General features: G+C 40.4%; 2 protein-coding genes across 4 annotated transcripts; one reads left to right on the top strand and one right to left on the bottom strand.

Moving 5' to 3' along the window:
• The first annotated feature begins 365 nt into the window (after nt 1-365).
• prmt8b (protein arginine methyltransferase 8b) lies at nt 366-13,158 on the top strand. 3 transcript variants are annotated; one of them, XM_079334897.1, is made up of 10 exons: nt 366-472; nt 3,143-3,358; nt 4,473-4,628; nt 5,290-5,353; nt 6,626-6,768; nt 7,063-7,150; nt 8,858-8,973; nt 10,505-10,655; nt 11,775-11,896; nt 12,381-13,158. In XM_079334897.1, the coding sequence occupies exons 2-10, from the start codon at nt 3,305-3,307 to the stop codon at nt 12,462-12,464; spliced, it is 978 nt and encodes a 325-aa protein (XP_079191023.1). In that variant the 5' UTR covers nt 366-472; nt 3,143-3,304; the 3' UTR covers nt 12,465-13,158. The 3 variants fall into 3 exon arrangements, with proteins under 3 accessions (XP_079191023.1, XP_079191022.1, XP_079191021.1); XM_079334896.1 differs by lacking the exon at nt 366-472 and adding an exon at nt 1,981-2,660; XM_079334895.1 differs by lacking the exon at nt 366-472 and adding an exon at nt 2,942-3,055.
• Nucleotides 12,944-23,659, bottom strand: cracr2ab (calcium release activated channel regulator 2Ab). The gene is made up of 17 exons (XM_079334892.1): nt 22,760-23,659; nt 21,179-21,290; nt 20,283-20,472; nt 20,047-20,193; nt 19,094-19,184; nt 18,255-18,350; nt 17,764-17,951; nt 17,401-17,472; nt 17,165-17,213; nt 16,971-17,053; nt 16,020-16,620; nt 15,762-15,900; nt 15,167-15,248; nt 14,818-14,932; nt 14,541-14,642; nt 14,364-14,440; nt 12,944-13,727 (listed from the first exon to the last, which is right to left on the bottom strand). The coding sequence occupies exons 1-17, from the start codon at nt 22,910-22,912 to the stop codon at nt 13,640-13,642; spliced, it is 2,385 nt and encodes a 794-aa protein (XP_079191018.1). The 5' UTR covers nt 22,913-23,659; the 3' UTR covers nt 12,944-13,639.
• Between the last annotated feature and the right edge of the window lie 238 nt (nt 23,660-23,897).

The raw sequence follows: 23,897 nt of genomic DNA, 5'->3' as shown, positions 1-23,897 counted from the left end.
TTTTTCTTTTGCTAACAATGGGTGAAAGTGTTATTTTAACCCCTAATTGGCCTTTAAATAGCAACACTTCTTGCTATATATGTGACTTAAAAGTCATATAGTCTAACATCTGTAGATTACTTTTTTTATACCCTCTATTATTCTGTGATTGGGTTTTTCTTATTGTCATTGTAATAAATACTGTGAATAGCAATTTCAATTTATACATTAATGAGCTCCTATCTGTGCGTCACTGTGGAAATCCAGATGTCTACGGATGGCACGGTGGTACACACTCAAGGTAAGTGTGGAGAAGGCCCACTTCTTCTCTCACTCTCCTACCTGGCTCTATGTTTCCTGGATGGGTGGAGCTTCAGCGCTAATTAATTCAGCCAGCTCACCTGCTGCAAGCTGTGAGGGAACAATGAAGCTGGCTGACTGCTGAATGTGAATGCCTCATCAATCCTGATGGCTTTGACTCTGTGCTTAAAATGTAAGTTTCCATTGTTTAAGCCAATTAATTAGCACTTATTTAGTACATTTGTTTATGCCACTGATTTACTTTGTTACCCTTCTTCCTTTTTCTGAAAACCAGTTGAAACTTGAGAATTAATGATTGGAAGAGAACTGCAGATCTGTACGTTGTCCTTACAGACACACCATCAATTCAGACTTATTCCAGGAACTGGTTTAGCCTCCTTACTCTCAAATATGCTTCAGTAAAGATGCAGATCAACAGGCTGCTAAACTGTCAATAGCTATGAAAAAAGCTGTCAAGTGGCTCAATGATTCCTGTCTCATATTGAACACTTAAAAAACTGTCACTGTATTTTTCCAGTGAAAAGAAAAGTAGGCTTCTATATGTAATGGAAAACAGTAACATCATAAACATTTTTTGGGAGTTCAAGTACAGAGGTATTATGTTTAAGAAAGAAACAAAGACAAAACCATGAGCCACACACTTAGATATGACTTAGCCACTGTTAGAAATGTCTAATCAACTCAAGTTGGTCTCGAGTATCATTTGAATCACTCTAAAAATAAGCCCTTAGAATAGATAGAAAAAATATGTGACAACAATACCACCAATGTCAATACTTCTCTGGCATGATATTTTAAACAATGACATTTTTATAGCATATAAATCGATCTAAAAAAAAAAAAGATATTTCCAAATATTGCCCCTCCACACTTATAAAGGATTTGTTCAATCTGCTCTGAACAGATGACAAGGGCCACAAGGTCAACCTCTAGGTGGCAGTGTTGCATTCCAAAAAGGGCCTGCTGCCTTTGCAGAATCTGCTGTTAATTCAGAGGGGAACAAGCTCTAAGCTTTAAAATCTGCACACATTTTGAAATGTATGTTGTATTGATTGATTGTGTAGTCTTTTTATTGTGTGCGTCTGTGGTCTACCCAGAGACTGCAGATGGAAATCTGGCTAATCAGCTCAATCTAGAGCAATGCATCTGTTATCATTAAAAGAGATGAATGTATCTTTTGTGCTTGCTCCCTGACAAACTGAACAAATGAATAGGACTGCGGTTTTGGTTGACTGAGTGGGATTCTTGCCACTTGTGAGCTTGCTAAAACTGCACACCTGTGACTGCCTTAAGTTTTATTTGAATAACTTATTAGGTCAGGAAAATGCAACTAGAATCGCTTCATGCAGTGGCATACATTTTATAAACGCGTAGTTCCAGTAAATTATCAAATCAATATATAGATCAATATAATAGGGCCATCGTTGTGTTATTCCCCCCAAAAACATATAAAACACCTATATTATGTAAGCAAGCGTCTGAGCAGCTCATTGGCTGTCTCTGGTTGCCGTAGAGCTGGATTTCTGCTCCTGTGAGGAAAGTCTACGAGGAGGCATATCTGTGGAAAGCACTGTTTTTTTCTTCTTTCTTTTTTCTTCGGTGACTCTTGTTACAACAATTGTCGCGAGTCATTTTTCAAAACCGAGGTGCTCTACTGCAACAGCAGAGCACACTTTAAACCCGCCTAAACTTTGTCTTTCTGGGAAACCTAAGATCACACCAAGGACTTTCTACAGCTCGCCCAAAGATATGATTTGTGCGTCTTCATTTGCCCGTGGGTGTTTCCAAGAAAAGTAGAGGTGATGCGTTTTCTGGCGTTGATTTTATATGCATCTAGTGCGCAAGTGCTTCTTTATATAGACGTGGATGACACTATTTTATTGGATCAACCATATATGGCTTCAATAACGTGCACGAGGACACCTTAACGGAGAGCCCAGGTGTTGATAGACCCACTTTCTCTTGTTGGGATCAAACCTGCCACCCTGCAGCCGCAGCAGAGACTCTTCCTCCAATAGGTAGATCTGTCTTTCCTCCAAAACAACCTGTCACATCGTACGGATTGTTCCTTTTTTCCCCACTCGTGAACATCTTTTGCAACAACTTTTCTCGGGGAATGGATTTAATTGGTTTGAACTGTCACACATTCACTTTTCTTTCTATGACTTTCATCTTTTTATGTACACCTACCATGTATTCGGTGGCTTGGTGCTATTTTTGACAGCTTTCTGGAGAGAATTTAGATCCTCTGCACACTTAAAAGAGTTGTAGCCTAAATCTCGTCGGTTCTCATGGGACTGAGGCATTCGTCGCGTTGTTTGCTGCTACGGCGGAAGATGGCGGAGGCGGACAGCTCGGAGGTAGGGACCTTGTGGTGTCCTGTACCCGGTAATACCTAGACCGGGAGAGTCTTATGGGTATTTTTTTATGTGACAGCACATTTGAGTTGACTATGTATTTATGCATTTTTGCTTTTCTCGTTAACATCGCTAGATTAGGAATGGATGCAGCACAACGATGGTGTGCAAGAAAAAGGGACCAAGTGTGTCCTGCAGATGTTACCGTTAGTCTAAGTAAACGGCTAAAAATGTAAAAAAAAATAAATGTTGACAATACAAAGGCTGCGGAAGATTTGCAGTTCAGGAAGATGTATAGGTTTAAATGCATGAAGGCTTTGGACGTGCTGTGGCCGCTGTCCTTGGTGCTGAAACGGAACTGGATCTTCCACCGGCTATTCATTGAGTCTACTGCTTGTGTAATGATTAAGACTGTCTGACTTCATGTTCTTTCTGCTTTTTTTGTCTGTTTCAACTCCCCCACTTTTCTTATTCCTCCTTCACAGCGGCAGCAGCCTGTCACGTCCCCCCTCTCTCAGTCTGCCCAGCCCTCCCCCCTGCCTAAACCAGTGCCTACCACGCACCATGTGCCCCATACGCCTCATGTAGCGGGCTTGGCAACCTGTCCTGGTCGAGGCAAGATAGCAAAGTTCATCAGCCCAGAGGAAATGACATCACGGGACTACTACTTTGACTCTTACGCCCATTTTGGCATCCATGAGGTAGGCAGGCCAGGCTGGAAAACTGCATACTTGGTGTGGCCAGTGTGAAACAGACTGCTCTGTCAAACCTGACACCTCTTTACTCGATTGGGAGTTTTAACCCCTTTTAGTCCGGCTAACTCTGATTAGTTATTTTTATGGACACATAAGCTTTGATTTTGCTTATCAAATCCTCTCACTGGCATTAGATATTTAATCCTCAACCACACACAAATTGCATACATTTGTTTACTGGATCTAAAAAATATTTCTAATGTACAAAAAGCAAAGTTTGATTCAAGTTTGCGTCCAACCTTAGTTGATGAGCAACAACATTTGAAGTTGGGCTTGAAATACAGCCTGATATCCCTCAAGATGGTTTTCAAAAGCTCACTGATTTGAGAAGAAGTTCTTTTAAGATTTGCAAAGCTGAAACGCAGCTGTAGGACGGTACAACAATATTTTAGCTTCCCGCCATTAGCATGAAGTCAGAGGAACGTTGCCATGTTTATATCTTGTTGGATTTATCTTTTGCATCAATCTGAAGAGAACTGCTCTCTGAGTTTGTAGAGCTGTGCCCTAGCAAATAACCTTGATCTGCGAAAGAGTGGTGTTGGAAAAGTTTGGGGACTCTATATAGTCCCTGAACTATATAGCCCTCTTTAAATAGTGTCCATATTTAGCATGTGGGTCAGGTTTTCGTGTGCTTGCAGACAAAGAGAATGTCCTGATTAGAAAAGTGCAAAGGAAGAAAGATGGAAAGTGGGATGTGTGAAAGGGCTCAGGGAGATGGATAGCAGGCGGTCCCAAAGGGCTTTGTGTCGGACTCTTGTCTATTTCAAGAAGCTCCTGTCACTGTCATCGAGATTTTTGGCCTTAAAACTGGCTCATCTGCCTTGTATTAAATGAAAAAGAAAACACAATCGAATAATGCTGAAGGTCCCCTGCTTTTAAAATATTCCTCTTTTTGAGTTGATTATTAAACATTGTGTAATATCCTTTTTGTTTCTGTAATCTTCAGGGAGGCTGTACTACTTCATCATAGAAATGAAATTAATTTGCTTGTTATTAAAAACTGGAAAAAAAAAGATAATAAATGAACAAGCTACTGACACTGCGTTTTATTTTCGTACAGGAGATGCTGAAAGATGAGGTGCGGACGCTGACCTACAGGAACGCCATGTACCACAACAAACACATCTTCAAAGATAAAATCGTGTTGGATGTTGGTAGCGGGACGGGGATCCTCTCAATGTTTGCTGCTAATGCGGGCGCCAAACACGTGTATGGGGTGAGACAGAGTGTCCAATTATATCATCCTTGCTGTCTTTTATATCTTTAAAAGAGAGAGAACTGCACATCCGTTCAATGTCCAAATGAATATCACATCTGGCTTGGCTGTCACATTATCTCTCATCCGTTGTCTCTTTCCTTTCCTTGAATCACGCACACACACGCACACACTGCACCATTTAAAAAAAACAAATAAAAAAAAAAACAGCCCACTTAAGAGCCAGTCGTTGTGGTCTTGCCAGAAACTGTTAATCTCCCTCAGACCATCTTACACTCAGAGGTACTAAAGGCTGCCTGAAAGCTACAGGTTATACATTACCGGCAGTGAGTTCCACAGTTGTGCATGTTTCATATACTGTATTACACTTATAGATGGGAGAGCAACATTGTGTGTGTGTGTTTTCATGCTGCACAGGGCCTGAGATGAGCCATCAGGGGCATTACTGTGGGGATAGGTTTGATTAAATTTGTTCTTGTAATATTATCCCAAAGGTTGAACTTCTATATATCAGGAGGCTGCTAACAACAATATTTATCACCTACTTTAGTAAGACGATATGATTTTGTTTTTCTAAGTAAGTGATCTAAAATCTTATACGTGTCTAAACCTATAAACTCTGTAAATACTACAACGGTTATTTCTTTCTTTGCTCCCACAGATTGAATGTTCAAGCATATCTGAATATTCCGAGAAGATTATCAAGTCAAACCACCTGCACAATGGTATGTTGAATGTTCAATGTCTTTTTCTTAAATCCATCTTTTTTTTTTTTAATACAGAGCAATAGGATGACATCTGGATTAAAAAATGGCGTGAAAAATCTGCATATCTCCATCATTACCGTCAGAGCCGACAACATTAGTCACAGTTCTGATGGTTAACTGGCAGCTCTCCGCTCTTGGTGTCAAATAATCGGCATCTCTGCCATCAATCAGAATTCCCTAACTGGTGCTGATTGTAATATGCCAACATAAACTTCACAGATGAACACCAGCAACAGATGGAGGGTTTTACAGACTGCACATTTTAATTATAGGTTTTATAATGCCTTATCTCATATTTGTATAAATTTCATGTTTAAAACTGATGGTCCAATAAAGTATACAACAAGCTAGTTATAGATTAAGTGCCTAAAGTTGCTTTTTTTTTAATTTATTGGCCATCATTATAGTATCACACAGTAATTATCCCATCATTTTCAAACAACTTAGACACTGTTGACTGGTAATTATTTAAAAAAAATAAATGGCATGAAACACACACTCGCATACACAGGATTGGAAGCTCAATTGCTGTTCTGTTATGTTCAAAATCTGTTTAAACCCCATGAACCTGACAAAGCGAGGACATTTTTACACCTTTAAATTGATCAGAAAGTGAAAAGAGAATAGATAGCAGAAGTAGAGTCACATTTTTTTTTTTCAGTGATTAACCAACTGAAGCGTCGCAAAAGCCAACATTAGTTTTCAACCATTTCCTTTCCCACAGTATTTTTACATGGCACAGAACTGCAGATCAATCATGGAGTAAAGATAGCATTATAATTAGTCAAATACACACTGTTAATAGGATCTGGAAACCTTAAACGCAGTTATTCAACATTATACAATTAAGCGCCCCACCCTGAGCGTGACCTTAGAGGGAAATTGAATTGTAAATGTGATCAATAATGAGCTTGTTTGCAAAGATACAGCAATGCTACATGAAGGAAGATAGCCCTTCTTTTCCTGTAGAAGTCTTGCTTCTTTTTTATTTCATAACGGGTCAAAAAGGCCAAAATAGACGAAAACAGAAAAAATACCAACTAATTTATGCAGGACAAAATCCACGGGTGCAGTCATTAAGGCGTATTAACCGCAGTAATCTCAAGAGGTAGTAAAAAAAAAAAAAAAGAAGTAATTTGGGAGTAGAGTCATTGTCCGACTTGCATTAATGTGATGAAGATGCCGTGAAGTAATTTTTTGCCTGCTGCTCTGTGACTCTGTGCAACGCAGTCATTACCATCTTCAAGGGCAAGGTGGAGGAGGTGGAGCTGCCCGTGGAGAAGGTGGACATTATCATCTCAGAGTGGATGGGCTATTGCCTCTTCTACGAGTCCATGCTCAACACCGTCATCTTCGCCAGGGACAAGTGGCTGGTAGGATGGTGCACATGAGGGCTTGGGGAGGGCTGGGCTTAGTTTTTTGTGGAGCCACCTAAACAAACAAGCCATAGAGTGATAAAGTAGACGATTTATATTACACACCACGTATGAGTCTGCTCACGTGCTGAGGTCATACATGAGCGATTTGATTTTGAGCGTCAGTAGCTGCCTGCAGGCTTTAAACTGGGCATGTGATCTTATATTACATGCCAGATGTGAGACCAATAAAGGTGACGGATGGCCTTTGTGTACGTGCTCGGTGATTCCTGAAGCTTTTCCTCCTTTCAGAAACCTGGCGGTCTGATGTTTCCCGACAGAGCAGCTCTGTACGTGGTGGCCATCGAGGACCGGCAGTACAAAGACTTCAAGATTCATTGTGAGTAATAATGGTGCATCTGCGAGCTTTTTGTCACACGTTTGTGCTCAGTCATTCCTGTTTTTAGCTCAGTCTTCTTCTCTGCTCATCTATTATTAATAAGGATTGTGCAGACGGAGAACATCATGTTAGATACGAAAAAGCACTTTGTAGGAGTGCCATCTTTATAAAAGCTGAGCTTAGAAGATTTTTTTTTTAGGCTTTATTTATTTTGGATTAAACAGTATTTTGGCCAAATGACTTATATTGTCATTAAATAAAGTTGGAAAAGTTCCCAATTTCCACTCATAATATATGGAACCATATATTGTGATATATGCTTGGCCTCCTTTTAGCTCAGTTTTTAGCTACATGCTAAAGTATCCCTATGTTCACTAACTAGTCTTGAACTTGGTCTGTCTGCTGTTATGTACTGGGTTGGTAACTTTGTTTAAACGGGTTGTTTTATGAGCTTCCAGCTAAAGATAGCTAACTGTGTTTGAGAAGAGAAGGGAGAAGCGTTTTAAAAACGGGGTATGATGCTAACACGCTCCTTAGAGGAGCACACAGTACTTTGAGCCTTTTAACTTCAGTGTTTTACTGACGAGCAGTAAGTCGTCCATGAGGAAGACATTTGGGTTGCCAGGTTGTGAGAAATCAGTTTGGTTAGATGTGTTAATGCAGACTTAAGAAATGAGTTAGTACGAAATAAAAGGTCATGGTTTTATCACATTTTGAATGAGTTATCAGGTCTGTAAGTATTCACGTTAAGAGGTGAATCATGAAGAGATTCTCCAACACTGTGACCAATCATCCTGTAGAAGTGGTCACAAATTGTAAATAAGCTAGGTGGGTTAACACTCTCTATACGTAAAGACAATGTAAGGAATAACAGCCAAAAGATTACAGGGGTTTTTTCTGCGTAAAAAAGGCTGGTGACTGAAATGTAAACTAGAAAATAGTCGTTAACACTTATTTATCCATAAGTCCCAACATAGTGTGTTACCTGTCATTTACCTGAAGGAGTTCTCTCTAAAGTTGCTTTCGTGTTCAGTTATCTAGCACAACAGGAATGCTGAGCTTAACACTGTGATCCAGTTAAAAGCCCCAATATCAAAGATTGACTCTAAATCTGGGGTTATAATAACTCCTACTGAGTTTAGTTTCACGGCACAGGTGGCCCTCTTTGTTCTTCTACATCTTGACATGCACATGCTTTCAAATAAGTCCCACAAGAATTCAGTCTACTGCAAACCCTCCTGTGCTTATTTTTAGTTTCTCCCTGCGTCGGTGGAATTTTCCACCTTCATATCGTTCGGAATTAGTGTTTGGCCCTCTGACAAGGCAAGGTAGAGTAGAGGGACAGAGGGAATGGAGGTGGGAAAAGCCTGCTTGGTGTGTTTTTCAGCCCAAATTACAATAAAAAAAAAAAAGGAAAAAAAAAGCCTGCCAGACATGGCGGAGGAGGTGGAGGAGGCTGGAGTCCATTTTTAAAGAGGGCTTGTCTTTCTCCACATAGGGGGCTGGATGGACAGATAGACAGCGAGTCCAGAATTCCTGCCAGGGATAAGTGCTTTGTTTTAGTCTCTCTGCTAACTTTTTTTTTTGTGCGTGTGCTTTCAGCTTGGCATATACACTTTGCAAATTAAAATCCAGACATCTTCGACTGTGTGCATGTGCCTTCATTTGGATTCTGTACTTTTGATGTGTATTCTTGTCTTTGCACAGGGTGGGAGAACGTGTACGGATTCGACATGAGCTGCATTCGCAATGTGGCCAACAAAGAGCCTCTAGTGGATGTGGTAGACCCAAAACAGGTTGTGACTAACACCTGCCTCTTAAAGGTTTGTCTTTTATGTTTGTAGGAAAATTATAAAATAAAGAAAATGCATATGTCTGTCTCTTTTTACTGTTTTGTGTCTCGAAAAATCTGTATATTGTTTTTGATCGAAGTGCAAGAACTCCTGAAAGGGAATCAGAGACAGCTATCCATCTCTGAGCCTTTGAACATCCCCAGTCAGTTGAGACTATTCTCTGCTGCATACTAGAGGTTTCTGTAATAGTCTGCAGCTCTGTTTCCATGCTTAGAGGTACAGCAGTAGTTTTTTCTTTATCGCACAAATAAAAGGAGGACGAGTGCATTCAGGGAGGGGGGTATTTATATCTTAGTCCCTATCACCTCAACCTTTCTTTTCACTGGTTTTCCTATTTTTGTGTGGTGCTTTTTTTTTTTTGCTTCACACCATGTTATTTTATTTCTGGTTAGTATCCTTGTCATTTTTCAAAGTCTCCGATTTAGTACGACGTGACTCTGCTTTAGTTTAAGCAAAAACAAGGCTTCTCTATCTTATCTTGGAAATGTCACACCTCATGGTCATTGAGTCCTGAGGGGAAATGAAACGGGCTTCCCATCATTTTAAAGGCTGCCCACCCTCCTTTTGTGCTCCAAAAAGGTGATTCATGCGTTAGGTTACAATCTAGTTAATGTCATGCTGGTCTTCAAATTGATTCCCACTGTCTGTATCTCTTTCACATGTAGGAATTCAGGGCTTTTTCACCCTTTCTCCTCACTGACAGTCACTTCACCATGTGTTAATTCAAACTGCCAATCATTCCCCGCACGCTAAAATTACAAAGTTGTTCCTGGGGATTTTGTTTTTTCTTTCTCCGCCTACAATTTTCTGTATATGAAAAAACGGCTTTGTATCATTGGACAGGACAAAGGTGTTGAATCACAATCTGACATGGTGAAGTCAAACGGCTGGAGAACAGATTGCAGAGAAACATTTTCTCTCTCGACTTAAAAGCGTCATCATGGACCCGCCAAACACAGCTGCTGCACTCCTTTTCTGTATGAAACGTTAAGCCTGCCATGTTACAAAAATGGGATACCTACACTTGAAGCCATATTCATGAAGCAGTGCTTGATATAGACACTAGCTAACGCACAGATGCTGCGTTCCCTCACACACTCGCACACACTCGGCCTGCCTCTCTTATAGACTTGAGGGAGGACACCCACACAGCATGTGTACTGTGAGCAAAGCTGCGTTTGCCAGCCATGATTCAACCTGTGGGATTTTACACACACACACACAAACACACTCACACATGCTCAATAATCATGGTGAATTATCATGAAAGGCTTGACATATGAATGCACTGCATGTGTGGGGGGATAGCAAATGGCTGAGGACTTGACAACCTGTGTGGTTAGTTAACCAGCAGTCGGTTCACTTTCGTTCACCTATGCAAAATGTGTACCTTATTGTAAAGTGTTTCCAACAATAGGTCATATCACTGAAGCTGTGTTTGTTGTATATTGTATGTATCCTGGAAATAGACCGTTTTTCAACATTTTTTTTTCTTCAACAGGAAGTGGACATCTACACCGTAAAGCCAGAGGACCTGTCCTTTACTTCAGCCTTCTGTCTGCAGATCCAGCGCAACGATTACATCCACGCCTTGGTCACATACTTCAACATTGAGTTCACAAAGTGTCACAAGAAGACTGGCTTCTCCACTGGTAAGTAATTTACTCATTCTGTAGTAATGCAAAGCATAGATTCTCTATGTAGATGTATTCTGTCAGTGGCATCCAGCCATGACACCATATTTGAGCATTCTGTCCCTAAGACTTCTTTATACCACAAATAACTGTAAAAATAGTGTAAAGTTTATATTAGTTCAATTACTTTTTTATCACAACACACCGTTTACACATACAGTAAATAAAAGTTAAATTAAGAATTAAAGGTAAAAAAAGGGTAACTGGAAATTGTATCCCATCAATCCTAACCTGTAGGTATCAAAATAAGTTACACTTGCAGATTAACATTTGAATTTTACATGATTTTTTAAAGCAAAAAGTGTTGTCAGACACTTTGGGATTCACTGTAATTCACACAACTTGCTCCCTTGGAAAAAAAAAATTGTACAGTGCTAGTAATCTTAAAGAAAACCTAAAAAAAAATCTACACGATTTTTTTGCTCTCTGCAGGAAGAAATCCAGTGAGTATTCAGAATTTCTTCCAAAATCTTTGACAACAAGCATGCATCGAGCTAAATAAATCCGTGTCTCGGCTCTTGGCTTCACTCTGGTGGTTCTGTTGCTGTGAAGACCAGTGTGGCTCATGTTCCCACCAGTAAACACCTCTGGTTCTTAATATTGAGGATGCCTATTATAAAGAGGTTAGCTAAACTGTTATGTAAGTTTATGTTAATGCATTCATGCATCCAATGCTTATATAATATTGTGTAGAGGAGGTTCTATGTTTGGCTGAGTCTGTTGCACCTGAGGCTGAGCATCACTTAGGGATTTCTCTCCTATCAGGCGCTGTCTTTCTCCCACTGGGTGAGTTTCAGCTGCTGTTCTATAAATTCTCCTCCGTGTTAACAAGCCCAGGGCAGATGAGTGCCCATTGTAACCAGTGTTTTTTTTTTAAATTTCAAAACTCCTTAAATTCTCCTCATCTCTTTGCTGCCTCTGCTCTTCCTCATGCCGCTCTTATCTGTTTCACCCCTTTCCTCGTCTTACACATTCTTACCCTTTTAATATTTCCTCTCTATATTCTGTGCTTTTCATTCCTTTTCCTGATGCTCATGTACGTATTTTCCTTCCACTTCCCATTCTCCCTACCTTTAGCTCCAGATGCCCCCAGCACACACTGGAAGCAGACAGTGTTTTACTTGGAGGACTACCTAACTGTCAAAAAAGGAGAAGAGATCTTTGGCAGTATTGCTGTCCGGCCAAATGAGAAGAACGTGGTAAGCAAACAGGCACAAGTCTCAGTTTTTAAATATCAACCGTAAACAATCATGGGAATATTTTTGGGAATTGTAGAGATTTGTACAAGAGGACTCCGAAATCTCTATCTGCTTAAAGCTAGGCTCCAGCTAGCAGCAATTTAGCACGCTAATATTAGAATTTGTCGAACTTTGAAACTTTGTTGATCACTGATTGAACCATGATTGAACCACGTAAGAAGCACATTTTTAGATGACTGTACTTTAAATGTTCTAATTTTAAAGTGTTAAGTAGAGAACTATTTGCTTGTCCGTTTGACAAAAAAAGAAGTATTAGGCAGCATTGTTTGAGTACAGAAAAATTGAGCCAAATTTATGCTAGCAATGTTTGCGTTGTAGATAAAGCATCTACAACACAAACATTGCTAGCATAAAATGGCTCCCTTGCTTGCAAGACACTTGATTTTACAATGTTTGTTGTATTTGTATTTTTTTTTTTTTTAAGCGTGACCTGGAGTTCACCCTGGAGCTGGACTTTAAAGGACAACTCTGTGAGGCGGCCATTTCCCACGACTATAAAATGCGTTAACTACAACAACAACCAACCAACCAACTACCCTCAGCACTGTGGGACCTGCTTGGAGAAAAGAGGGGGGCAGGAGAAAGAGCACAGGCCCTCTATAAGCAGTCCAGCTGGCGGGGGGAGCGACCAGATGCATCGGATTGGATGCCGTCATACCAGCAACTTTGTGATGTCATCAGAAGAGAAGAGTACTTGTCAGCAATAGTGCCATCACCTGCACCAACTTGATCCGCTCGGGCACATCGTTGAATGTAACATCCTAATTCATTCTTCAATAATTCATTTCTTTTTCATCTCACTAGTTTCTGGGATTATTTTGAGTGTACATGGAGAACATGAAGTAGTCTTTTTTTGAATGCAGCTAATGAGAGAGCTTTGATCAGTGTAATGTTGACTAAGTTTAAAGCTAGGTCACTGTTTCCCATTATTATTTTTATGATTAGGTACGCACTGTTCAAAAGTCCTTCTGTTTTGTTTCATTTACGTTTTGCTTGTTTTTTTTGCTGCATTGACTTTGGAAAAAATGTAATGTATCTTTAATTGAGAACTCGACTTTGGTGCCGGAGTAACACAGAACAATGCCTCAGAACAGTAACAAACACAGATGCAATATGTCGTGTACCACTTTTTTTGACATCAGACAAAGAGTATGGAAAAAAGAAAAGCTGACGATGAATAAAATATCAAAGAATCACATTAATTTGCCTCATCTGAATTTCTTTCAAAAAGCTTTTTTTATGGATTCCAGATGGTTTACTTAATATGTTTTAATTGACATTTTCTACACCCCATACATCCTGAAAATTTAATCTAGAAAGCTATAATTCAGTTAAAAAACAAACAAAAAACTAATGATTGTCTCAGGTTAAGGTTATCACTGAAATAAATTATAATACAGGATAAATTTGTATTCCAAATCTTATAAACAGCACTACTGTGATTTTATTTACAAGAAATGTTGCAGACGAGCTCTTTCTCTGAGCCTTGTCGTTTAAGCTTGACAGTTGGTTTCACGTTCGTGTGGGCAACACTTCCTCATTTCAAATGTGTTGACTTTCCTGATAAGATGAAGACTTCACAATTTCACTCCATATGCTCTATGTTCCTGGAATGGTTTCTTTTTTTTTTTGTCTATTATATACCAAAAATCCAATGTCCACACTCGAGAACAGAGCAGCACTTCACTTGCAGCACGCTTTCTTCTTGATGGGCTGGTTACTGAGGATGACTGTTTTCTCTCTCACCCGGTCTTCCTGCTGAATTAACACTCTAAGAAACGGAGAGAACAACAAATACACAGATGAATTTCATGACAAATAGTACAAAATGCTATCTTCTCCTCGTGTATCTGATGTTTCTCTTGAGCTCGTCAGTATTTGTGCTTATGTTATTTTGTATTTTTGTTTGATATACAGCTGACAAAACGGATCTGCTTGTTGCACCTAGAGTCTCCAAAAGAGGAAGAGAAATAGCTTCAAACTTTCCTTGATCATTCTTCCTGTTAGGGCCGTTAAGACATGCATCTGACCACCGAAGTGAGTTTATATAAAGATGGACAGCGTGTCTCCAGCTCCTCCCCATGGATAACAATGAAGCCAGAATATCCCCTTTTACTCAAGTAACCTCAGTTAGAGGCAGTGCTGCACAATAAACCAACGTTCAGCCCCTTCTGCTAACAAATGCCACATTTAACCTGTTGATCAACCGACCCAGCTGGTCCTGACAGAAGGCTGCTCAGTGAGTCTGGTTCTGATGGTTTAAGGGACATTTCTTCAGGATACTATTGCCAGTGTTTGCACATATTGGATAAACATTGGGTTTCTATACACACTGTACATTAACAAAGAAAAGTGTTTTAAAGTGTCAGAAGATTAAAGTTTGATGTGATTGAATGAGAAGTTTTACCGAGCCAGGTGCGTCAGGGACTCGGTCACATTCTTGCCTGTGTAGGCACTGACCTCAAAGAAGATCACTCTGTTTTCCTGAACATAAATCACAGAACGATAGGGTTGATTCGTGGATATATTGTATATTAATCTCGATGTTATTCTCATTATCAGGATGAAAAAGCAGTAAACTCACGTAAGCCAGCTGCTCAGCGACTCTGAAAGAAACCTCTCTCTGGCCATCCATGTCCATTTTGTTGCCCAAAAGAAGGATAGGGACGCCTTCTCCTGCTGCTTCCTGCAAAAAGAGTAGTCCTATTGTTTACCACAGGAAGAGAGTGAGTTGGACGTCATCAAATTAACAGTTGTTTACTAAGACATCAGTAACACATCCTTAAAAAAGTACGGTAAGTAAAGAAGTAAGGTAAGCAAATCAAAGTAGCAGAGAACTTCTTCAAGGTCAAACGTCAGACCTGGACATTGTTCAGCCATGGCTGCACAGCCCAGAAGCTGTCCTCCACAGTGATGTCATACATCACCACGACACCGTCTGCCTTGCGGAAGAACTGCTTGGTTATGCTGCGGAACCTGTAATGAAGACAAGGTTGAACTGTAGCCTACTAAACACCAGGAACTTTGACTGTTATGTATTTTAAATAAACCTGATTTCAACTATGGGGATATTATTTACTTATACTAACTAAAATACAATGTTTGTCTCTATCCTTTCTCAATGTTTCCAAGTGAATCCAAGTTAAGTTTGATGGAAAAAACAAATACACTGCACTTGTTTCTGTGGGTAAAAAAAGAAAACAAACTTACCTCTCTTGACCCGCTGTGTCCCAAAGCTGGATGGCCACCTGCATATTGTCCAGGGTGAGTGTCTTTACACTGTAGTCGATACCTGATCACAACACAGAAAAAAGATCCTCTTTATGTTTGATAGGCGAATGAGATGAGAGGATTTTTTTTTTTTTTTACTGCCTGGATAGGGAAATATGAGCTCCCACATCTAATTTTTTTGTTCATTCATTTTTTTTCATTATTATAAAGGCCAACAATGGCCACAAGGGGGTTTGGCTTGGCATCATACTGTCTGTGCATCAGTTCAGAGGAAACACGGGGAACAAAGTGGAGATAACTAGGCTGAAGCAAGGGTTGGGAAAAGATGAAAGCAAGTAGAAAAAAAAAACCATTCATCAGAGGTGACATAATCTGTAGTACAATGTGTGCCAGGGCTCTAAGACAGGCAGTGTGACTTCACAAGCCCTTTCATGTGATGCTTAGTCACCCTCTGATTCCTCTGTTAGCATCTACAAAAAAAACAAAACGCGCACACAAAACAAGCCTCTGACACTTTTGTACACAAATACCCAACAAACCCACAATAATATCATGACGCTGTTTCTCTTCTCACCCACAGTAGCAGTTGTGGCAGAATTGAAACGGCCCTCACAGAAGGAGCGGAGCAGGGACGTCTTGCCTACACTTGAGTTTCCAACCAGGACCACTTTAAAGAGTCTGTCTGGGACAAACAGCTCTCCTTCTTTTGCCTTCTGAAAAAAAAAAAAACAGTAAAAGGCAGAGAGACAGCAGATGAAATAAAGTTAGCTGACTATGATATGTTTAAGTTACAGTTTAAGGCTTATTTAAAGCTCTACATGTTAGGACGTACTTGTTGAGTTTCCTTCCCAACTGGCTGTCCTCTTGGAGACATGGGCGTCCTTTTTGCACGGTTAAAGCTGGGTTTCCTCGCTGGAGAGTTCTCCACCGGCAGAGGGGGCAACGCGTGACTTGACGACAGGTTGCCAGCGGCGTCTGCCGTGATGGCGACACTCGTTTCAAAGTCACTCCGAGCTTCCTCTTCCCGCCTCGCGTCCACGTCGTCGTCCTCCTCCTCGCTGAGCTGGTGCAGCAAAGGTTGAGGCCCTCCGTGGAGCAGGTGGGGCAGGTGGTCCTCCTCGATGGAGATGACTCTTCGTAAGGGCCACCCGCCGGGAGGGGAGTCCAAAACCTCCTCTTCGACACCCGTCTTCTTCTCAATCTCTGTTCTTTTCGCTCTCTCCCTGCCTTTCCCTGTCATCCTCTTCGTGGCAATCACCTTGGTGGGAGACTTTTTAGCCTTTGCTTTCACATCGTTGGCCTTCGCCGAGGCATGGTGGGCGTGGCCGTTGGATAAACCAGAGTTTTTCTTCGCTGCAGGCCGTTGTTGACACACAGGAGCGCTAACAGTGCTAGCGTAGGACTGGGTGACGGTGGTTGTGTCGTCCTCACTGCTGGAGGAGGAAGCAACAAACACGATTTGAAGGTGCTCTATAGGCAAGGCCTCCAGAGACTGGTAGGACCCATCCACCAGCAGTGGGGCTCTTCAAAAAACAGAGGAGAAACAGAGGATATACCGGGTCAATTCACTTGTTTGAGATGCAAATCTGGAGGCTGAGGCACTCAATGTTTCTGATTTTAGTCTCATCCAAACCAACGTGTTAATTTATAAGTGAATAGAATCAGATATCCTCTGTTTTGTTCCCTCTTTAACACATGATTTTCACATCTCGCCAAGCCAGAAATCCTCCTTTTTTTCACTCAGGAGACACTCTTAACAGAGATGATTTGTGTGAAAGTGTACCTCTTTGGCGGCTGGTTGGTGTCATCAAACATGTCGGCGAGGCCTGCTCTCTGCTTCTGCTTCTTCCTGAGTGAGCTCCGCGGCTAATTTCAAACGGAAAAAAAAAAAGGGAGCCACGTTTGTGTTTTGTTAAGCGATCAGCTAGGACAATGGCAGATGCTGCTGCAAGAAAGCGAGATGAAAAATGTACTCACTACTCCGCAGCATATGTCTCGCTCATCTTTTAAATGCTTGTTCATCTCTCTGGGAGGATCAAAAGAGAAATGAATGAGAGAGATGGAATCTGCCGTGGAAAGCCAAAGCAATGAGGCGAAAAAAAAAAAAAAAGAACCAGGTTTTTATCCAATTAGAAGTGAACTAAATGCCAAAACAATTCAAACTAACTGCTCTACAGGTTGAGTGTGTGCTTATGGGATGTTCTTATCATTACCTGAGGAGATCAAGCTGCTTCATGAGACTTTGCTTCTCTCTCTGCAGGCCCTCTGTTATTCTGTACATTTCCCTGAAATGAACAAATTAAAATCCTTTTTCATCACTTTTAAAAGCAAGCTGCAGGACATCCTTCTTCACAATGTTTTACACCAGAAATAAAATAATGTAGGAGGAGATTTTGCGTACGAATAAAAGAGATTGTCAGAAACACAAAGTAAGCATGCAGAGGGCAAAATGGTGTCCACAGGGGGGCGCCAGAATACACAAACGAAAGGAAAGTTCCTAAAAGGAGCTTTAAGTGTTCACATTTTTAAAATTTAGAGTAATGACATTTATTTTATCATTAAGTGTGGAAACTCACATTTCTTTCTCCTGCTGCAGCCGGGCCGCCTGCTCCTGTAGCATGGCCAGCTGTTCCTGTGCCAGCGAAAGCTCCTGGCTGGTGCCCTCCAGCGCACGGGACAGCTCGTCGTTGGTCATCTTCAGCTTGACGTTCTCCACGTGGCTCTCCTGCTTTTCACTGTTCAGGTCCTGGCACTGGAGCTCTAACTGCAGGGAGGGACAGAGTGAGAGGAATATTCACAGGAATGCTGTAGGAGGGTACTTAAAGCATGTGTACAGTGGGAATGAGACTGTGTGGCTGCTGTTTAAACCCCTCCTGATAATACTGGTAATCTAGAGGGAATGACTAATACCATCTACACACATTCTGATCTGAATCTTTTATTTTCTTTAAAGACGTATCTCTTATGTTTTAAACTTTTAATCATTTAAATTCATTTTTTCTCTTTGTGTTTAATGTTTGATAATACCTAAAAGTGGTTTTAACTGAACTCGATTCATAAGACTCACTCTCTTCTGCTTCTGGAAAAGATATTCCAGCTCTTTTTCCTTTGCAGACAGCTGGACCTCCAGTTCCTGGCTACGAAACTGAAGACGCTCCGAGTCCTGCAAGGCCGAAAAACAGAACGGTTGAGACCATGAGTAGGAATAATGATTCAGGTAAAATATGACACCAGATTATAAATCATTTATGTCAAATCAGAATTTAAAGCTCCTGTGAGAAACGTGTCGTATGTGCCGATTTGGCGCCGCCTGTGGACTAAGCGGTGGTAATTCCCTCTTTAAAAAACTTTTTTTTTTTAAAATACAATATAAAAATCACCAATCTTGTATCTCTCATTTGCTTTTTAAAGTCACGAAGAGTCTTCGGTGTTGTTTTTGCAGTCAGTGAACAACTCCTCACAGGAGGAAAAGAAGGACACTTTTGTAAATCCGTGGGAAGATTTAAGTTATCAGAAGCGCTACCAGCTTGAAACCAGTTGAACCAGTCACAATTATCTGGTAAATACATCTCGAAAAACTTATCTTTGCAGTTTTTGACATCCATTATTTAAATGACTTCTTTTTATATTCGCCACCACTTCTTAAAAAAAAAGTTGTATGAAAAAGTAGCATCTCATCCAATCAGTCAACATTAGATGTTTTGCTTTAAAAATCACTGGAGAGCCGACTGAGACTTCTACAGAAAACACTGTGGCCTTCAGACCCTGGTGTACTAAGCGTTAGTAGCAAATGTCTCTCTTTTAGGTTCCATTTACTTCATTAAGGCTTTTAGGTGCTGTACTGTGGAGCTCGGTTAAGTGTTGCTGTGGAGTACAGGGCTTTTGTTCGTCTTAGATTTCCTGTACCTTAAGTAGCAGCCTCTCTTTCTCGTTTTTGATCTGCGCTTCCATCTCTTCGTATAAATTCCTGATCTCGCTGTCATGTGTTGCAGCCCTCCTGCAAAGACAGAGACGGTACTCAACAGTATAGTCAATCGTGAAGGTCGATCAGGAAAAGAACAGGATGTATGATATAATAATATATCCAGGAACAGAACAGCTTTGTTGTCTAGGCTGAGCTTATAGGCTGAGTTTTGTTATACCCTCTGTGCCTGTAACAACATGGAAACATGGAAACACACACAAACATGCAGTGACTGGGCTTGATTTTCAAAAGAATATTGACTGGTATGTACATCCCCTCTGACAATTGTTAAGACCCAAACAGCCAATTAGTGAAGTCCAGAGAGAACATAAGCTGTACCATGCAGTACCATGGGAAAACTATCATAAATGTATTTTCTACAAAAGCTTAAATCCCTCTGACACTCTGGACTTCAACATCAACTTTGAACACTCTGAATCTCTTACGAAATGAATCGATCAAATACACTGACTCAAGTTTATTTGACATCTTAGTGCATTCATGTCCCAAATTTTCATACGTGGCATAAATGGATTTGCATGCGTGCATTCGGGGTGGGTGGGTCAGAGTTCAGATTAATGTGTCCTGTGACATGGATGTAGGAGGATTGTTTTACAGAGAATTACAGGTAATTCCATGAAAACAATCTCAGACAAACAAATCTAACTTTAAGTCACTGACGGAGATGAATGTTTACTCTGTGGAGTTCTTAAGGAAGTGTAGTTAAATGCTCGAAATGTTGAATGAAATTCAGCCCTTCAATCCACATTCCCCTCTTCCTGTACTGAATTTCCTTCTTTGCACATCTTGTCTTTTACATGTAGCGGCAAGAAAAAGCTTGAAAAGAGAAACTACAGAGGGATACTTTTTTAAGAATTTAATAGTGTCTGGCTACCTTTGGAGGGCGCTCTCCATCTCTTTTTTCTCCTGATGAGCGTCCTTGATCTGGTGGGTGACCCTGGCAAGGAACTCTTCGAAATTGGACAGGAGGTGAGGCTCATCTCGCCGGAGCTGAGCCCAAAGATTTCGCACCTCGCCTGGACTGCAAAATCACACGAGAAAACACAATAAGCTAAAAATAAACCCTCATCTTAATGACACAGGGCACGTTGAGAAAGTAATTATACTCACTCTTCGAACACATTGATGGCCCCCAGGCTTTCCAGCAGCATACAGAAGTGCCTCTCTTCCTCATCTTCAACTCCTGACAGCTTGGCTTCCCATTGGCTTTGATAAAACGCCTCTTTGGCCCTTAAGACAGAGCCTGGGGCCTGATTTTGGTCGTCAGTCACAGAAATCCTCCGGCCATGCAGAAACTGACCTAACATACACCCACAAGAGCATCCACGTGTTAAAGTTTGGCATCAGCATGACACCGATAGCATTTGGACATTAGCTTTAGCCTGAGGGTATATTTCCATAATATAGCACTACACGTTGTCTTTCTTGTGCAGCACTTTCACTTGTAAGTGAAAATGACAACAAATTAATAAGAAGGGTTAAATGTAGGCTAAAGAACTGCACCCTATTCACTGTACCAGAGTTAGCTTCAAGCTAATGTAGGCTACACCTGTAGTCCATTGAACCAGTAGCATGTTTTTTTTACTTTAATCACAACTCTTATGTACTATTGGAGATAATATAAGAATTTATGATTAACATTTTGCTTTTAGCTGAAGTGAACTCTGTTAAATTGAAGTTATTAATCACATAGTGACTCAATCTGTATTCATGTAACGCCAATTCAAAAACAATCATCTGAAGGCATTTTACAAAGAGCAAGTAAAAGACCTGACTCTTTGTTAAATTCATGATCATCAAAATGACTCAGCTTCAATCATAAAATAAATGACAAAACATGCATGATTATCCATGAAGGCTTCTTTATGAGTTAATGAATGTAATGGCTTTACCCTATTCCATTGTAAAATGTATTTTTTTGTTTTTTTTTATCAGGGTAGACAACGCTTCAGATCAATGCTTGCTTTAGAAAACACACTGAAGGCCTCAGAGAGGAGGAAACCTACTGAATCCAGAGGAAAATGCCTCCAGGGTGAGGTAACCAGCGTGTTCTTTATCCAAAGAGTCAAACACATCCTCCAGCTCCTCTGCAGACAGTGGCAGCTCTCTGTGGAGTCTCTGCCAGGGAAAACACAAACACAGATCATAAAACTGTACTAAGCTGAACTGAACAGAATTTATCAGTAATACAAAACACAAGACATGACAGACAATGGACAAGTTAGGAGTGAGATTGGAGAGTAACTTGTTAAAGACTATAACTCTTATAATAAATGTAACCAAAAATGACTGCAATATCGGCCCTGCATTGTTGTAAATCCACCAGGATAAACATCGGCACCCTGTGGCTGACTTATGTGTCACTGTGCAAAGCTTTTCTTGGAAACGCTCTACACAAACAACAGTAACAAAAGGCGTGATGCTCACAAGGGCTCCGTCCTAATTAACCAACAACAAAGCATGGACATTGTTAGAGCTTTGAAGAGGCGTGTGTGTATTGTTCCTAGAGTAGATGTATTTCTGTTGAGTGAGCTGAACCTATGCTGATAAACATTTCCATCAATGGTGCTTCATTGGCTGTGTGAGAGTGTTGAGTGGGTGAAGTGCTTCTTTAACAAAGGTGATGTAACAGAAAAAATATCACAGAATCAAACGAAAGCAGCAACAGTGATACTAAGTGTTTCCTGCAGGACACTACATCACGATGAAGGTAAAAGTGCCATTTATCTTTTGTTCATATTAGTAGGAGGCTCACTGCATTGGCACAGCATCAATGCTTTTAAAGGGAAAGAATGGTGGACAAAAAGTGAGCGTGTCTGTAGGAAAACAAATCTCTCTTAAAAAGAGATGAGAGATAGTACTGCAACTTTTGATGGTTGAAAATAAATATGTGCTAGTCCCAAGGATACCTTCCTCTTAAATTATTGTGTTGTGGCAATTAAAATGAATTTAAAAAAGCAAGAGATGGGGTTTAACAACACCCACTGAAAAAAAGTTGTTGCTCAGTTGGCAACTAAATGTAAGCTTTTGGTTGCCAAAAGTTAAAATACGGTTGCCAAATATTCCCAAATAATTCCTTTTTATTTGGGGTGTTTCTATTTTAAATATATGCATGTAAGAAAAAGGAAAAAATTAACAAACTTTTTACTTTCGATTGTGTTGTGATTGAGTTGTCACTTTTAGGTCAAATAATTTGTGACCAAGAGATTCATTTATTCAAAGTGTTCAGAACGGAAGCCCTAAGAGGACATGCACCCATACATCATTTTTTAGATTCATTTTTAGTAAATTAAAAAATGATCAATAACTTCCCTGTTAACTGCACACTTGGCAACCCATTTCCTACCTGTTCACTCATTTCTTGGCACAGCTGCCAATGGCAATCTGGCAACTAAGCCTTTTGTCCTGAGACAAACTTGTCACCAAAGAATTCACTGATTAAAACTGTATCTTTATGTAAGTAATGACTATAATCCACCATATATTCCTAAAACCTTCAATCTAAATAGTGTCAAGACTTTAAAGTAGTGCTCTTTAACTGTCACTTCAACCTAAGACACACACATAACACAGCGTCCTTCTCTAACCCTCATATCGGTGCGGGTAATGAAGCCCTTGCCCTCCACATCGCAGGTCCTAAAGAACTCCTTGGTCTTGTCCAACAGGGCGATTCGACCCCACTTTGAGCCCTTCCTCCCAGGGCTCAGTCCGTTCACTTGGCCGCCCTCCTCCTGTTCCATGTCTGGGATTTTTTTTTTGTCCTTTTTTTTTTTTTATAGCTTACACTTTAGCAGCATGTATTTCAGTGTGGTCGAGAGGTGAAATCAGACATTAGGCCTCCTTAATGGCTCTGTATCCAATGCTATGGGGCTCGTATGGTCGTCATGACGACAAGAGGCAGGAAGATGGTGAGATTGCTTGATAACTTTTTGTTGGCTTTTACATAACCTCAGAACTGTTTGCAGGCTCCTAAAAGACACAGAGAGAAAAAATGTTAAGGCATAAGGACGGTGACATTTAATGAAAACTATCTGTTACATAAGTGCTCAAAATAATGCAACCACTCAGTACTTCCTCTTTCTAATGAGCTATGAACAAGAAACACTCAAGGTATGTAAACACAGTGTAAAGGATTATCTTAATACCCAGCCATACAGAACACATGACAGTGTAATACCTACAAGACTGTAGGAGAACGCAAGGCTGTAATTTATCCCCTCTGTGCTCCAAGGACAGATCTTGATTATATTTTTGATTGCGACTTCATGACTTAAAGGTTTTAAATACTCTCTTCCAAATTCCAAATGAGAACCAAATGACATGATATGCAGATGTTCATTTTTAAGGTCAAAGGGAAAAGCATTCAATCTCCAAAGCTAGAAGTTTAAAAAGTGGTAATTAGACAGTAAATACATTTAACTTCTCTTGGGGAACTTTTCAAGTAGACTTAAGTTACAATTTCCCTCATAGGCCTCAGTTATTTCACACTCATGTTCTTTAGAAAGTATGAAGAATGAGAAAGCTTTGGTTCTTCAACTACAAAAGCCTCTCTTTTTCCACATATCCTACAGTAAAATACAAACTCCCACCAAAAACAAAAGGTAAAAGTCTCACCTTTCCAAACGATGTACACACAGATACTAAATCCTCTTTCTGCTGTCTGCATCAACCGAGCAGCAGACCGAGCGCGCTGTGTTTAGGAAGTCTTGGCGCACTGATGAAAGT

Source organism: Symphodus melops (assembly GCF_947650265.1).
Source record: "Symphodus melops genome assembly, chromosome: 22".
NCBI classification, from domain to species: domain Eukaryota; kingdom Metazoa; phylum Chordata; class Actinopteri; order Labriformes; family Labridae; genus Symphodus; species Symphodus melops.
Note: the sequence above shows the minus strand (reverse complement) of the source record. Positions and strands in the feature narration are given on the sequence as shown.

Bases quoted from the DNA above. Each gene is read 5' to 3' on its own strand.
- prmt8b (XM_079334895.1), top strand. From the start codon at position 2,948: ATGTATAGGTTTAAATGCATGAAGGCTTTGGACGTGCTGTGGCCGCTG. The intron at 4,629-5,289 runs GTGAGACAGAGT...TTGCTCCCACAG, and splicing joins GCGCCAAACACGTGTATGGG to ATTGAATGTTCAAGCATATC. The intron at 11,897-12,380 runs GTAAGCAAACAG...TTTTTTTTTAAG, and splicing joins GGCCAAATGAGAAGAACGTG to CGTGACCTGGAGTTCACCCT.
- cracr2ab (XM_079334892.1), bottom strand. From the start codon at position 22,912: ATGGAACAGGAGGAGGGCGGCCAAGTGAACGGACTGAGCCCTGGGAGG. The intron at 21,291-22,759 runs GTTAGAGAAGGA...TTTCCCTGGCAG, and splicing joins TTACCCGCACCGATATGAGG to AGACTCCACAGAGAGCTGCC. The intron at 15,901-16,019 runs GTACGTCCTAAC...TTTTTTTTTCAG, and splicing joins TTGGGAAGGAAACTCAACAA to AAGGCAAAAGAAGGAGAGCT.